Source organism: Saccostrea echinata, unplaced genomic scaffold (assembly GCF_033153115.1).
Source record: "Saccostrea echinata isolate AGI-Se365-2 ecotype Australia unplaced genomic scaffold, CSIRO_AGI_Sech_v1 ptg000030l, whole genome shotgun sequence".
Taxonomy (NCBI): domain Eukaryota; kingdom Metazoa; phylum Mollusca; class Bivalvia; order Ostreida; family Ostreidae; genus Saccostrea; species Saccostrea echinata.
In genome coordinates this window covers 15892995-15907550 of record NW_026889779.1, presented here as the reverse complement: position 1 = coordinate 15907550, position 14556 = coordinate 15892995, and the positions used below count along the sequence as shown (strand labels likewise).

The window sequence follows — 14556 nt, the reverse complement described above, 5'->3', positions numbered from 1 at the left end:
TTGTGTTTGTTATGAATGAAATTGAAGGTACACAACAGCATTTGTGTAATGCTTCATTCAGAAATGAAATAAAGATGGTGGACATTGTAAAAGTCTATATCTAGGACAAGGCCATTTGTTGATTTCTAGGCCCCCGAAGATCAAAGGTCAGGGGCATAATGTTTTTTTTTTTCTGTTGGCGAAAACTTTCATATTTGGCATTTGAACTGTGATAGGTAAACCTTTCAAGTCCGGTACGCATATTAAACTAATATTCATGCACTTTCAAATGCACTCGAATCAAAAACCTTATTAGTCCATGATAAATCTGTATTCAAACCATATCCAACTGTAAAACATCGAATTTCTGCTTGTAACATAAATTTTCCCTGTTGACCGTTTTAGCTTAGATTTTTCACAGTGTGGTTAAGTATCAAATTCAATGGATAAAAAACAGGGTTTAAGGTAGTCCGATCATCAGGTTCTGAAAATCAGCTTTTAAGTAAATGAAAATGCTCACAAAAATGTCTCTGATTTCACATATAGCAACGTGAATTTACCCATGGAATTTCTTCAAAGTTCATCATTATAGTTAATCATATTATATAGGGAAAATTATTAAATCTCAAGTATATCATTGCTAGACATCACATCTAATTTCATACCATGCTAATAAGCAGTGGTATCTAATGCTAGACGAAAGGAAATTCGATTTCTCTAAAAATGAATTCATTTTTTTTTTCTTTTATGGGGTACAAACGTCAACTTTTTACAAGACCGTTTCTAAGACTTCAAAGAACCTTGAATCATATTAAGATGCATAAAATGAAAATTGTGGCACGAAATGATCCCTATTTCAAGCTTCATTTTGAGACTTTTTAAATAAAATGATAAATTTAAGAGTTATCCTTCCTGGCTAAGGATTGGATATCCTTAACCGTTTTAAGTGTAATAAATGTACGAAAGCCTATTAGGATCAAGCTATGGAGGAAAAAATAAAAGGCGTTTTAAAGCAACGTGAAAAAATGTTATAACGCGAAAAAGGCGTAATAACGTGAAAAAAGGTGTCATTATGTCTTTCTAAAAGGCGTCATTGCGCCTTTAAAAAGGCGTTGTAACGCCTTTTCAAAATTAAGTATATAGGGCTAATTTCTCAAAAAATAATTTATTTAAACAGATTGCAGTGTATATCCAGGAATAGGAATTTTAAATATGTAACCATCTTAGTCCTCTGATGCCAGACACCTGGATCAAGGCACTGGCGGTTTTAGATGGGGGTTAAACCCCCCCCCCCCCCCCTTGCGACCAAACATATAAATGATTCATATTTTATTTTGGTTGTTGTGGTATATTGTTTTGATTCAGTACACATATAGAGTAAATCTTAAGTAAGTTTAAAAAAAAAAGATGTTCTATAAGACTCCTAAAACCTGAGGGCTTCTGGGGGGTTCGTCCCCTGCATGCATGTGCCCCTACCCCATAAGCCCAACTGATTTGGTTCCCCTTTTCAAGAATCCCGGATCCGCCATTGCAGTTTTAAGGGTCATTGATTTCACAGTTGTAGTTGAAGGCTAATTGCTCATTTTACCCATGCAAATAGTTTGCCTGCTTTTTTTCCAAGAGGAAAGAAAAAGATTTTCAAATGTGAAAATATTTTTTTAATATATGACCAGCAAAGCCCCAAGCTGCATATGCCTAAATCCTGGATTTTCACAAGTAGAGTGTTGACTTGCAAACAGTTTCCTGCTGCTGGAGTATAAAAATATTTTTAACTATTATATAGTCTATAAATAGTCCCTATATAATCTATACAAACGCAAACAGTTCATAATACTACATAATCACTGGATTTGAAGCCATATTCACCGGAGGGTCAGTGCGTCACAATCAATACCTAAAACAACGTTGAAACGGCCGGAGCCAGCTGTATATATGCTGTATATCTGAGCAGGAAAACTTCTAGGCAAATTTCTCGTAGGCTTATTTTCCAAACATTTCGATGTCTTACACACAGCAAAAGGAAAACATGGAAATTATAATCTGGACATTTTTTTTTTTAAATTTTTCTACGACAGAAGTTCGTTAATGAAAATGGAGTCGTCATGCAGCCTTCAATGTCTTATTTATTCAAATCCTGACTATATAAAAAAATAATTATGGACTCTCTCGGTGGTGAATATGGTTTGTTATTCACCAGAAAAATATCAATATTGACCCAGGCGAAGCCGAGGTCAATATTGATATTTTTCTGGTGAATAACAAACCATATTCACCACCGAAAGAGTCCAAAATACTGTATAATATTGCATGATTATAACACGTTTTTTTCGTGCTATTACGCCTTTATTGGCGTTATAAACCTTTTCACTTCGCGTTAGTATAAGTTTTTTAAAACGCCTTTTCCCTTTACGTTATAACGCCTTTTAAAAATTTTATCTCTATGTAGAGATTGATTCTTATAGGCCTTCTACGATGGATACCCCACCTCGATTCGGATAGGCATATTCATCCCAGATAGATCTGGAGTTGGATAAGAAAAAACGCTATTTAAATGCCAACAATATAAATCGTAAGGCCCCTCAATATTATTATACTGGTAAACGTAAGGAACATATATTACACACAAGACTACGACTTGACTGTAGCTCACTAAAAAGTCATTTATTTTCTCGAAATATTGTCAGCAGCCCAAATTGTAATTGTGGCGAGATTGAAACTTCTGAACATTTCCTCCTGTATTGTCGTTATTTTGAAAATCTCAGAGATAGTTTTATTTACACACTTCCACATTACATCAACACCAATATATTATTATTTGGTGACCAAAACCTTCCACTGGCAGAAAATGTTGCGATCTTTAAATCTGTCCAAAAATATATTGTAGCTACCAAGAGATTTATTTAACCAGTTTCCCCATGGTATCTATTTACTACTCCCTCTCCCGTTGGTATGTTCTTGTGTATATTCTCTTAAGTGTGTGTATAGCAAGCGTCATTTTTTTCATTGTTATTTTTCTTCTCAACTTTGTTTTAATATCTGCTACTGCTGTAAAGCCTCTGCAGTTATTCTTTAATTATTTTTCCTATAAATTCAACCATATTCTGTTTTAATATCTGCTACTGATGTAAAGCTCCTGCATTTATTCTTTAATTATTTTCCCTGTAAATTCAACCATATTCTGTTGCCTACATATTGTACAAGTCCATTAGATTTCTTCTGTATAATTAGAACGTCATTCATTTGTGTGAATCGACATAATTTCTAATTTAACATGTATGTCAATTTCAAATATTAGTTTTTAAGCATCTTCAAACCGTGTTTTGTAACTATCTAATAAGGGTCTGTCATCTTAATCATAATAATAAGGAAACCGATTAGTATAAGTTTTCAAACTTGTTTCCGAATCCTTTTTGATTTTTCTACTTGCCTGTATTTTCTGCTTGTCATTTTGAAATAAAATATGGCTTAAACTGAATTAACCAATAAAATGAAGTCCATTTTTGTTTTACATTATGGTATTGAAAATAAGGTGTAAATTAACATATTTTCTAATTTTTGAAAAACAGACTGGATGGAATATTTTCATTCACATTTTCTCATATGATTGTTCTCTTTCATGTGAATCTAAATTAACAATGCAGTAAATAATGTCGAAGGATTTTTCGACAATTTTTTTCATTGCTGTTTATTATTTTATGCAACGCCTATAGTTTGGGTATATGAAAGATTGAAAAAAAGAGAGAAATCTCGTGTTTGACTGATGAGTGTCAATTTTGAGAGTGATGCAGATATAAGCACCAGGAAGGATAAACAGAATATATTCTGACAACATTACTTAGAGCTAAGTTCTCATCAAAGAACAGTTACTTTTGCTGATTTTTTTTAATTGAAAGACTGATATGGATATATGCAAACATCCCGAGGAAAATTGGAGTGTCGAGTGAAGTTCTTTAATTGCAAGCTAATTAATTTTGCTTTTAAATAAAAATATAACTGTCCTACAATACATTGCATTGTAATGCTTGATGTACTGTCTAACTAAAACATACTTGGTCTATTTTTATTATTAGGCAAAACAGTGAAAAAAATATAAACTTTCCTGTTTGACTGATGAGTGAATATTTTGAGACTCAAACAAAGCGCCGATGACTTTGTAGAACAATCAAAGACGCTATTCAATACTGCTTAGCAGTACTTCTTTAGCGAGTTCAGCTCACACTAGGTCCTTTACACGCGACATTACCCGTAACCGTTATTTACTCTGACTTTAACACATGGTCATTTGTGAATGTCTCTCTAACGTCTTATATATATAGTATACAAGCCAGTTACTCGTAAGCATTGCTTAAATATTTACATAATATAAAGCAGAAATCAATGATCGTTTTGTCTACGTTGTTCAAAGGGACATAATTTGAGTTATCGAACTTTGAAACAAAACTTACATTATGCAAATTTCCAAATAAACATTCAATCACAAGGACAAATTGTATATAAAAGCTGTCTTTGGAGGGTGGATGGTGGGGGAATATCTCTAATACATTGACAAGTAAATTAATTGTGCTTGTTTAAATACAAGTAGAATTGCACCATATTGCACTCTGCTGCAATACAATGCGATACATTGTGATGCTTGCCAAATTGTCCAATCAAAATTAACTCGGTCAATTTTTTTCTTAATTGAATTTAAAAACTGATTAAATACACACATCTTTTTTTTCATTTTATGCTTTGAAAAAAAAAGTTTCAAAAACAGACTAGAGAGCATTTCTTTTATTCTTATATTCTTAGCATGTTTAAATATTCGTTTTCTTTTGATATGAATCAAAATTAACAATCAGAAATTAAGTCGAAGGACTTCCGTAAAGTTACGTGTTGCTGGGTTTTTTTTTATCGAATGACTAGTTTGGATATGCACAAAAGATCCAAAAGAAATGAACACTCCTTTTTGACTGATGAGTGAATTTTTTTTGTTTGCAGGAGAATTTATACTGTTTATCATAATAAGAATTTAACTGCATTTTATTGCCCTGCACTACAATGCAATGTCAATCAATAAAATGAAGTCCATTTTTGTTTTACATTATGGTATTGAAAATAAGGTGTAAATTAGCATATTTTCTAATATATTTTTATTTTTTAAAAGTTTTGAAAAACAAAGTGGATGGAATATTTTCATTCACATTTTCTCATATGATTGTTCTCTTTCATACGAATCTAAACTAACAATGCAGTAAATAATGTCGAAAGATTTTTCGACAATTTTTTTCATTGCTGTTTATTATTTTATGCAACGCCTAGTTTGGGTATATGAAAGATTGAAAAAAAGAGAGAAATCTCGTGTTTGACTGATGAGTGTCAATTTTGAGAGTGATGCAGATATAAGCACCAGGAAGGATAAACAGAATATATTCTGACAACATTACTTAGAGCTAAGTTCTCATCAAAGAACAGTTACTTTTGCTGATTTTTTTAATTGAAAGACTGATATGGATATATGCAAACATCCCGAGGAAAATTGGAGTGTCGAGTGAAGTTCTTTAATTGCAAGCTAATTAATTTTGCTTTTAAATAAAAATATAACTGTCCTACAATACATTGCATTGTAATGCTTGATGTACTGTCTAACTAAAACATACTTGGTCTATTTTTATTATTAGGCAAAACAGTGAAAAAATATAAACTTTCCTGTTTGACTGATGAGTGAATATTTTGAGACTCAAACAAAGCGCCGATGACTTTGTAGAACAATCAAAGACGCTATTCAATACTGCTTAGCAGTACTTCTTTAGCGAGTTCAGCTCACACTAGGTCCTTTACACGCGACATTACCCGTAACCGTTATTTACTCTGACTTTAACACATGGTCATTTGTGAATGTCTCTCTAACGTCTTATATATATAGTATACAAGCCAGTTACTCGTAAGCATTGCTTAAATATTTACATAATATAAAGCAGAAATCAATGATCGTTTTGTCTACGTTGTTCAAAGGGACATAATTTGAGTTATCGAACTTTGAAACAAAACTTACATTATGCAAATTTCCAAATAAACATTCAATCACAAGGACAAATTGTATATAAAAGCTGTCTTTGGAGGGTGGATGGTGGGGGAATATCTCTAATACATTGACAAGTAAATTAATTGTGCTTGTTTAAATACAAGTAGAATTGCACCATATTGCACTCTGCTGCAATACAATGCGATACATTGTGATGCTTGCCAAATTGTCCAATCAAAATTAACTCAGTCAATTTTTTTCTTAATTGAATTTAAAAACTGATTAAATACACACATCTTTTTTTTCATTTTATGCTTTGAAAAAAAAAGTTTCAAAAACAGACTAGAGAGCATTTCTTTTATTCTTATATTCTTAGCATGTTTAAATATTCGTTTTCTTTTGATATGAATCAAAATTAACAATCAGAAATTAAGTCGAAGGACCTCCGTAAAGTTACGTGTTGCTGGGTTTTTTTTTTTATCGAATGACTAGTTTGGATATGCGCAAAAGATCCAAAAGAAATGAACACTCCTTTTTGACTGATGAGTGGATTTTTTGTTTGCAGGAGAATTTATACTGTTTATCATAATAAGAATTTAACTGCATTTTATTGCCCTGCACTACAATGCAATGTCAATCAATAAAATGAAGCCCATTTTTGTTTTACATTATGGTATTGAATATAAGGTGTAAATTAGCATATTTTCTAATATATTTTTATTTTTTAAAAGTTTTGAAAAACAAAGTGGATGGAATATTTTCATTCACATTTTCTTATATGATTGTTCTCTTTCATACGAATCTAAATTAACAATGCAGTAATAATGTCGAAGGATTTTTCGACAATTTTTTTCATTGCTGTTTATTATTTTATGCAACGCCTATAGTTTGGGTATATGAAAGATTGAAAAAAAGAGAGAAATCTCGTGTTTGACTGATGAGTGTCAATTTTGAGAGTGATGCAGATATAAGCACCAGGAAGGATAAACAGAATATATTCTGCCAACATTACTTAGAGCTAAGTTCTCATCAAAGAACAGTTACTTTTGCTGATTTTTTTTAATTGAAAGACTGATATGGATATACGCGAAACATCCCGAGGAAAATTGGAGTGTCGAGTGAAGTTCTTTAATTGCAAGCTAATTAATTTTGCTTTTAAATAAAAATATAACTGTCCTACAATACATTGCATTGTAATGCTTGATGTACTGTCTAATTAAAACATACTTGGTCTATTTTTATTTTTAGGCAAAACAGTGAAAAAAATATAAACTTTCCTGTTTGACTGATGAGTGAATATTTTGAGACTCAAACAAAGCGCCGATGACTTTGTAGAACAATCAAAGACGCTTTTCAATACTGCTTAGCAGTACTTGTTTAGTGAGATAAGCTCACACTAGATCCTTTACACGCGACATTACCCGTAAAGCTCCAATTTTCGTCGTAAATTATCACAAAAGCGAAGATTAATTAAGTTGATTGTGATTTTTTTTAAATCCCACTCATTTCTGTTTAAAATCTTAAAATTCTGGAAACACATTTTTATTAGGACATGTTTTTAAAAGAAACAAATTATAGCAATTTCCCGTTTACTGCCAATTTTATTTATAAAATCGGTTCTAACCTATAACCATAGAATGGGTCAATCTACACCACGTGTCTTGAATTTAAATCACAATAACATTAGTAGGGTTGCAGCATGTGAAATGAAAAAGTTATGACGTCTGGCTTGTACAAACTCATAAATTCATTATTACAATGTGATAAATTTTCTATACAAAAAGAATCTTCTATACACATATTAAAGAATAAGAAATCAAATATTTATATCCATATTGGCATTTTTTATTTCCTTCAATATGCATGTATATATTTCATAATTCTGCAAATCAAGGGGGGGGGGGTCCGAACCCCCCCCCCCTTTGAACTGCGCATGCTCTTCTTTTTTCCCTAAGCGGGGGACACATATTCTCTGAATTAGCTTGTTGCTTTTGTTTGTGTTTGTTTGTTGTTGTTGTTGTTGTTGTTTTTTTTTTTTGGGGGGGGGGGGGGCTTTCACTTAGAATATTCAGAATCTGACCATTTTTAAGGATCCTTTTGGTCATCCTCAAATAAAATGGACTAGAAGAATACTTTAGCGATTTCATTTTCTTGCACATTATGAAAGAATGTTCTCTAGTACACAACTAATGAACTTATAATTTATTTACGTGATTGAGAAGCCTTGCTGGTATAAGAAGAAATCTAAGAAAAATTGGACTCAACCAGTACCACCCATAGGAAAAGAAGGCTACCGTTTTTTCGAAACTGTGAAAGGAAAACCACTCTTAATCAGTGATGTAAAGGTTTTTCCATAGAAGCTAAATACACCAGTATCCTTAATTCTACATATGAATCTTTCCACGAGGCATCTTGTCCTTGTGAAAAATATAAGCGTGTTCCAACGTTCACTGAATAATAAAAAATCATTTATTGACGATTATGGGTAGAGAGTTAGAAACCATCAATGGTAAACAATAAGCTTTTTATACAAATGACACTAAAAATCAAATACTAGCAGTGTTCACACCGAGTTAAAATGATACAGCTTAACAGATCTCTTCATTTCGTCCGGAAGAGTGTTCTTGTGCTGGGATACAATTAAATTCCCGTGCTCCGGTCCTACTGTTAGTTTCCATGGAAACCTAATGTCTTTGATAATAACCCCACAGTAATTACCCTCCAAATCTAGCTCTAGAACAGCGCATCTATCCCATGATGCAACATATACATGTGCCCCATTATAGGCGACCCCAGTCGGAAAATTTAGATCCGGGTGGACAAATCGCCATAGCACGTCACCAGAAAAAGACAGACAAATCAGCTGTGGTTCGGGGTATTTCTGATCCGTCAAAAATACATTTTTTCGTTCGCCATCCACTGCAACGTACGTAAACTTGGATCTGACGAAAGAATGAGAATGCTTTTCGTTCCAAAATTCTAGATCTTTCTCAAGGATTTCCACAACTGAACTTGAACACACAGCAAGATATCCTCGGTTAAAATTTAAGCAACGTGCTTGAAAGGAAGTTTTCAAGACGGCCCCTAAACATAGTTCATTGTCAGTGACATTTCCACTAATCACACTTTCTGCGTATTCAGGACGGGTAACCATGAATTCGTTGTCGATGATCACAGTGACATCATACGGCGCGGGTTGGACTCGAAGCTCAGACACCAAGTTATGATCCGAACTGAAAAGCATCAACCGAGAGCTGTGATAATCGGCCAAAAGTACCTTGCCGTCAGAGAAGACGGACAGTCCTGTTATCCAGCTTGGCTTCAACTTACTGGCATCCACATTTATTTCTGCCGAACTTCGCATTTGATTTGCTGCCATAGTAAGAACGTTGTCTGTTGTATCAAGAGAGGATGAAGAGGCGACACGACGCTGTCGTCTGGCTGGAACTGGTCTTTGTCGATTTGTCTGTGACTGAAACAGTTCCATTGAGGAATAAGCTCTTGAAACCATTGGAGGTCTCTCATTATCAGAATTAGTAATGTCACTCAAAGAAGTACAAGGGCTTGTTTCAGACTCATCGCTATCAACTACATTTCCAATGTACTCAAAGTTTGATAGAAACTCCAGAACAACTTTACTGGGTTTGAATTCAAATGTAGCTTTCTCAGCCTTTTTGTTGAGAGACACCAGTTTCTTCATGCAATTTTCTTCAGTTTTAGATGCCATCTGTATTGCATCATTTAACTCCTCTTTCCTTTGGCCATCCTTTGCCGACTGAAGGAGGCTTATACTGTCTTTGGCGCTACTAAGGATTCTTTCGTATTTCTTAATTTCACGTTCCATTTTTTGAATCTCTTTTTCTTTTTTCTTACTGAGTTTTGCCATTGTTAACACTTCTCCCTCTTCGATTCGTTCAATCATTTCTCGCTTGAGTTGAGATATCGTCTGCTGAGCCTCTGTCTCCTTTTCGTCCAGACTGACGAGTTTAGACTTTCTATTAGCAATGTGTTTCTCTATTTCATTACACTGTTCGTACATTCTTTTCAGTATTTCTTCGGTAGTGTCAATGCTGGATGACAAAGCACCCAGAGACTGCAGACGTTCCATTGCGTCCTCTTTGGATTGAACATCATTACATTGCCTATGTTTTAGAGAACACACACAGCAAACAAATATACTGTGATCAAAACAATAAATTTCAAGCTCTTTGCCAGGGTGTTCAAAGCAGCAATTTGGCCTATTTTGACTAAGCGGGTTTTTGAACGCCTCAATGAGGCTTACAATTACATGATTCCCCTGTAAATAACTGGCCCAGGTTTGGGGGGAAGTTTGTCTTCCTAGTGGAGCGGGCACGAATAATCTACAAATTGGACAGCGGAATCCATTAGGGATACTTAATCCAGTTAAATTTCTCGTGATGTGACTGTGGATGCATTTTTTGCAGAAGGTGTGAAGACATGGAAGTGCTTTGGGTTCCTCGAACAGTTCCAGACAAATTGTACACGTAATGTGTTCAGTTGTTGTCTGAAGGACTAAATCCGCCATTTTTTTTTCTCCTCAAGTAACTCAATGTGCTGAAAGAGATAAAGAACCATTTTTAATTAATATTTTATTTCATTAAATCATTAGAATCACTGTGGTGTGTTTCGTTTTCCCGTTTTCTGTTGTCTTCCCCCCCCCCCCCATTTTCGAGTATTTTCCAGATTCAACCAATATTTACCAAAATGTATCAATGGGTGTGGGGGTTCGATTTTGTCATAATGAATGATGGCAATTCCCAAAGAGGAAATATTTCAGAAATAGGAGATGCTTGTCCTCAGAAACCTGTGATTTCCTGTCATTAGTGCAGAATAATTAAGTTTTTCTTTGTCAATCAATCAATATTTGAAGTAAACAATCACAATGTTGTACACAGCCGCTTTAAACATTCCATTTCCTTATGTCTGTCTTTATCAAACATTGGCATTTTTATTTTAAAAAAAAGATAATGTGGGAAAAATCACCGCATCCAAGGTAATCAAAGATAAAACTCAAGGGAAAGGCGACTATTTGAATAGCCTACAACAAATAGTTATAGTTCCACGATAAACTATTACATAAGTATCTTACCTTCTATTTTGCTACTACGAAGAAAAGTTTTTTGCTACCAACCAACGAACAACAAATAAGAATTAATAACCAAACATCATTATTATTCCTAAGATTTTTCTTAGCAACGTAGTTTACTGTCGTTGTCATGTAACTATTTCTCGTCTCCTCCTTCCCTCCCCCTTTTCTTAACCCAGTACTATCACCAAACAGCATAATTTGTCTGTGGGGCAACACTAACCTTTCTACACTTCCCTTATTTGTGTATCCGGATTTTCATTTCCTTTAAACGTCTGCCATATTGGAACCTGTCTCAACATGCAGACTTGGGCTGTTTTCTTTTCATGTGCAATGTGAACTCATAATATATTTGAACATACAAAGTGTCATTACTTGCAAGGTTGTTAAGAATGCATGGAAGATGAGATATTTTACTGTTGATACACTGATGATCTGTAATTTGCAGCTCTTCCTCAATATTACTGAATAATTGCAATTGGTCCTTTTTTACGAATTTGAGCTCTAGTTATCCCTCTTTGGTTAGTGATCGAAGAATAATCGTCATAGCCTAATGGGTAGATAAATCTATTGAACCGCTAATTGATTTGCAAAGGAAAAATGAATGAAAACAATAGAAGACCACTTGATACTTTAATTTTGTATACAAAGACCGACAAAGTAAAACAATTTGGGAGTTGTCTAGTGCAACCACACAAACAGAAGTCTTGTAAGTATATTTTAAACTCCTTGCACTTTATTTCATTAATTACTCAATATTTCTTACTGTTCTTTTGTTCAATATGCTATTTTAAAACATAAAAGTTTAAGTCCTTAGCAATTTTAAAAAAATTACGAATTCATAGAAATTATATAATCACTTATTTTTAACGTGGTTCTCGAACCGTCTGCCAGTTCCGTAGAGAGTGCATTAAGCAATAATAAGGACGGGATTTGATTAATAGCGTGGTTTTGCAAGAAATTGTTTCACTGTAACCAGAGACTTGGTAAGACCTCCTTTTACGAAGGTGATTCCTCTTGCTTTTAAATGTATTAACCACAAAAAAGTCTCTTTGAAGCCTTTGGCTGACAGAAAGTCTGAAGCATGTTCGGCTTTTTCCTCCATCTTTTATGTTCGTCCTTCCTCTCCAATGCACATTGATGTGCGTGAACTACAAGTTATAACAAGTTCTTCAAAAGGAAGAGCTTATCATGGATCATAATGAACTACCAATGCGTAAAAGTATTCCAATAACCCAGCATGTACAACCATCAATCCAATGAGATTGCACTTTTCTGTCTAAATCTTCAGTGATATAATAAATTGTGTAATCTGTCGTCCCATAGGTTTTGAAATTCCGGATCCCATCCCAGATCTCTTCATTTTTTTTTTTTTTTTTGGTTAAATTCAGAGTTTGGAAATTTTATTAAAATCAAAAATACCCCTACCCGCCTCTATAAAAAAATAATTTGAATCATAACTATCCCACCCACCTTTTTTTGTAAAACCAAGTTGTATGGATGGTTTACTACAGGGGTGTGTTTACCAAGTAGTCGGTTCTTTTTTGTTCCACGTCAGCACATAGATTTTGTTCTCTATAAAACCATCACTTATCACTTGTGATTAAGCAATAAAACCTTCAGTTTGAGATAATCAACCAAAACATGAATTAAGTTAAACTTCCCCGGAACATTAAAAAAAATTTCAACTATTTGACACTAAGATCATCTTGTTCACGTTGTATTAACTGTAGGGGAGGAAAACGCTCTGGAAATGAATGTATTTTGCCAAAAGTCCCATTAATTTCACAACAGTCTGCATTATACAGCTTCAGGTACCGTGACCTGATCGCCTCCTCTCAAGCTACACAAACCGTCTCCCAGACGTACAAGTACATTATGTCATATATATCTTATGTTGACTTATGTATTCGTTTAGTGGCTTGCACACCTTGCTTGCGACAAATGACATAATTCGGGTGAAAAACGAGCATGTCTCCAGGCCTAGTATCCATGTGTGGGGTTCCTGACAGAAAAACCCCGCCCTTGCTGAAAAGTTACACTTCTACAATGTCTCTTAATAGCATTTCTTGGAATTAATTTCGATAATGGTCGTCTTGACATTTTTTTCTAGACAAGAATGTGCTTCCCCTAAGTATTTTTCTATATGACCTTGAGACTTTAATAGATAATGCAAGGACATCAAATCGTAAAAATCCGTGATTTTCCCATAATATGTAGCAAAAGAATATTTTACAAGAATCTTTTGAGCATTCGAAATAAATCAGAAATCAAATTTTAAAAAAACACTTTCTAACCGCCTAGTTTAATGACAAAGATTCAATCTTCTCAAGTATTAAAGTATTTAAAATGACAGAATGCAGTTATACAGAGTATATAATATTTGTAAAAAAAAAAAAATTCTAAATCGGGTCAAGGTTAGTTCAAAGTTACCATTCCTTTCTAATTTGACATATGGTTTTCATTATATCTATTGTAAATATTTGGAAAAATACATACATGTACGTTTTTTTTAAATAAAATTGTGTATAACATACAACCAAAATACCCTAAAATGATATCAAAGGATATCAAACTTCCGCTTGTTATTTTATTCTTTCTAACAGCATTTCCAAAAACCTTTCATAAACATACGAAATCTAATGAACTTTAAAAACGATTATCCGAGCATCATCAACAGAGTAGTGTGATAAAAGATGAATATTTTGCCCTACTGTAAATATAGTCCCAAATTATTCGCTAAGTTTGTCTACATCCTGGGTAGCCAAATATTTTTTTAAAGCCTAAAATGAATTTTACAAGTTCTATCGACAGTTCCACTGGGAAAAAGTCGTGGACAAAAATTTCCAGCATATTGTTATTTCAAGAAGACCGACAGAAGGTATTCTATAAATGAAGAAACTTAAAATATTAAGTTATCCTCAAATCAAAGTAGTCAGGAATTGGTTTCAGTGTGACTTTTCAAAAGAAAATCCGGAATAATAAAAATAAATAAACGATAAATTAATTCCTTGCAAATTACTACATTACAAAGTCTCAGAAAAAAAGATCCTATTCTAAATGTTTTATAAAATATTTAACTTCAACTGAGGACACTGTAGAACACAGAATCACAAAGCTACTCGACAGCGAGATGTTTAAAACGTGACATCTGTTGAAAAATTACTGCTTATATATTGTTAGCTATAGCATCCTTTTATCGCATCTCGAACCACAAATTTGTATACATTATATATACATATACATGTAAAATATATGTTTACAAGAGCAAACTAAACTACCTTTAAAAAATAATTATATATTTTCACGGAGTTCACAGCAGGTGTGTGGTCCTTAAGGCTTCATTTGTCAAGGTGTTTTCCGTAATCAGTGTGTGGTTTTCTGCATGTTCTTAATGTTATAAGATACAGCCAAAGACGGATGGTATAGTGTTATCCACAAAGACTAAAAAAAGTAGTACCAATGA

General features: G+C 33.6%; 1 protein-coding gene across 2 annotated transcripts; it reads right to left on the bottom strand.

Moving 5' to 3' along the window:
• Positions 1 to 8141: 8141 nt before the first annotated feature.
• On the bottom strand, positions 8142 to 14439 carry LOC133197399 (tripartite motif-containing protein 5-like). 2 transcript variants are annotated; one of them, XM_061333412.1, is made up of 2 exons: positions 14372 to 14439; positions 8142 to 10558 (listed from the first exon to the last, which is right to left on the bottom strand). In XM_061333412.1, the coding sequence occupies exon 2, from the start codon at positions 10527 to 10529 to the stop codon at positions 8547 to 8549; it is 1983 nt and encodes a 660-aa protein (XP_061189396.1). In that variant the 5' UTR covers positions 10530 to 10558; positions 14372 to 14439; the 3' UTR covers positions 8142 to 8546. The 2 variants fall into 2 exon arrangements, with proteins under 2 accessions (XP_061189396.1, XP_061189395.1); XM_061333411.1 differs by lacking the exon at positions 14372 to 14439 and adding an exon at positions 11308 to 11389 and having other exon boundaries at positions 8142 to 10549.
• Positions 14440 to 14556: the final 117 nt, after the last annotated feature.

Bases quoted from the DNA above. Each gene is read 5' to 3' on its own strand.
- LOC133197399 (XM_061333412.1), bottom strand. From the start codon at position 10,529: ATGGCGGATTTAGTCCTTCAGACAACAACTGAACACATTACGTGTACA.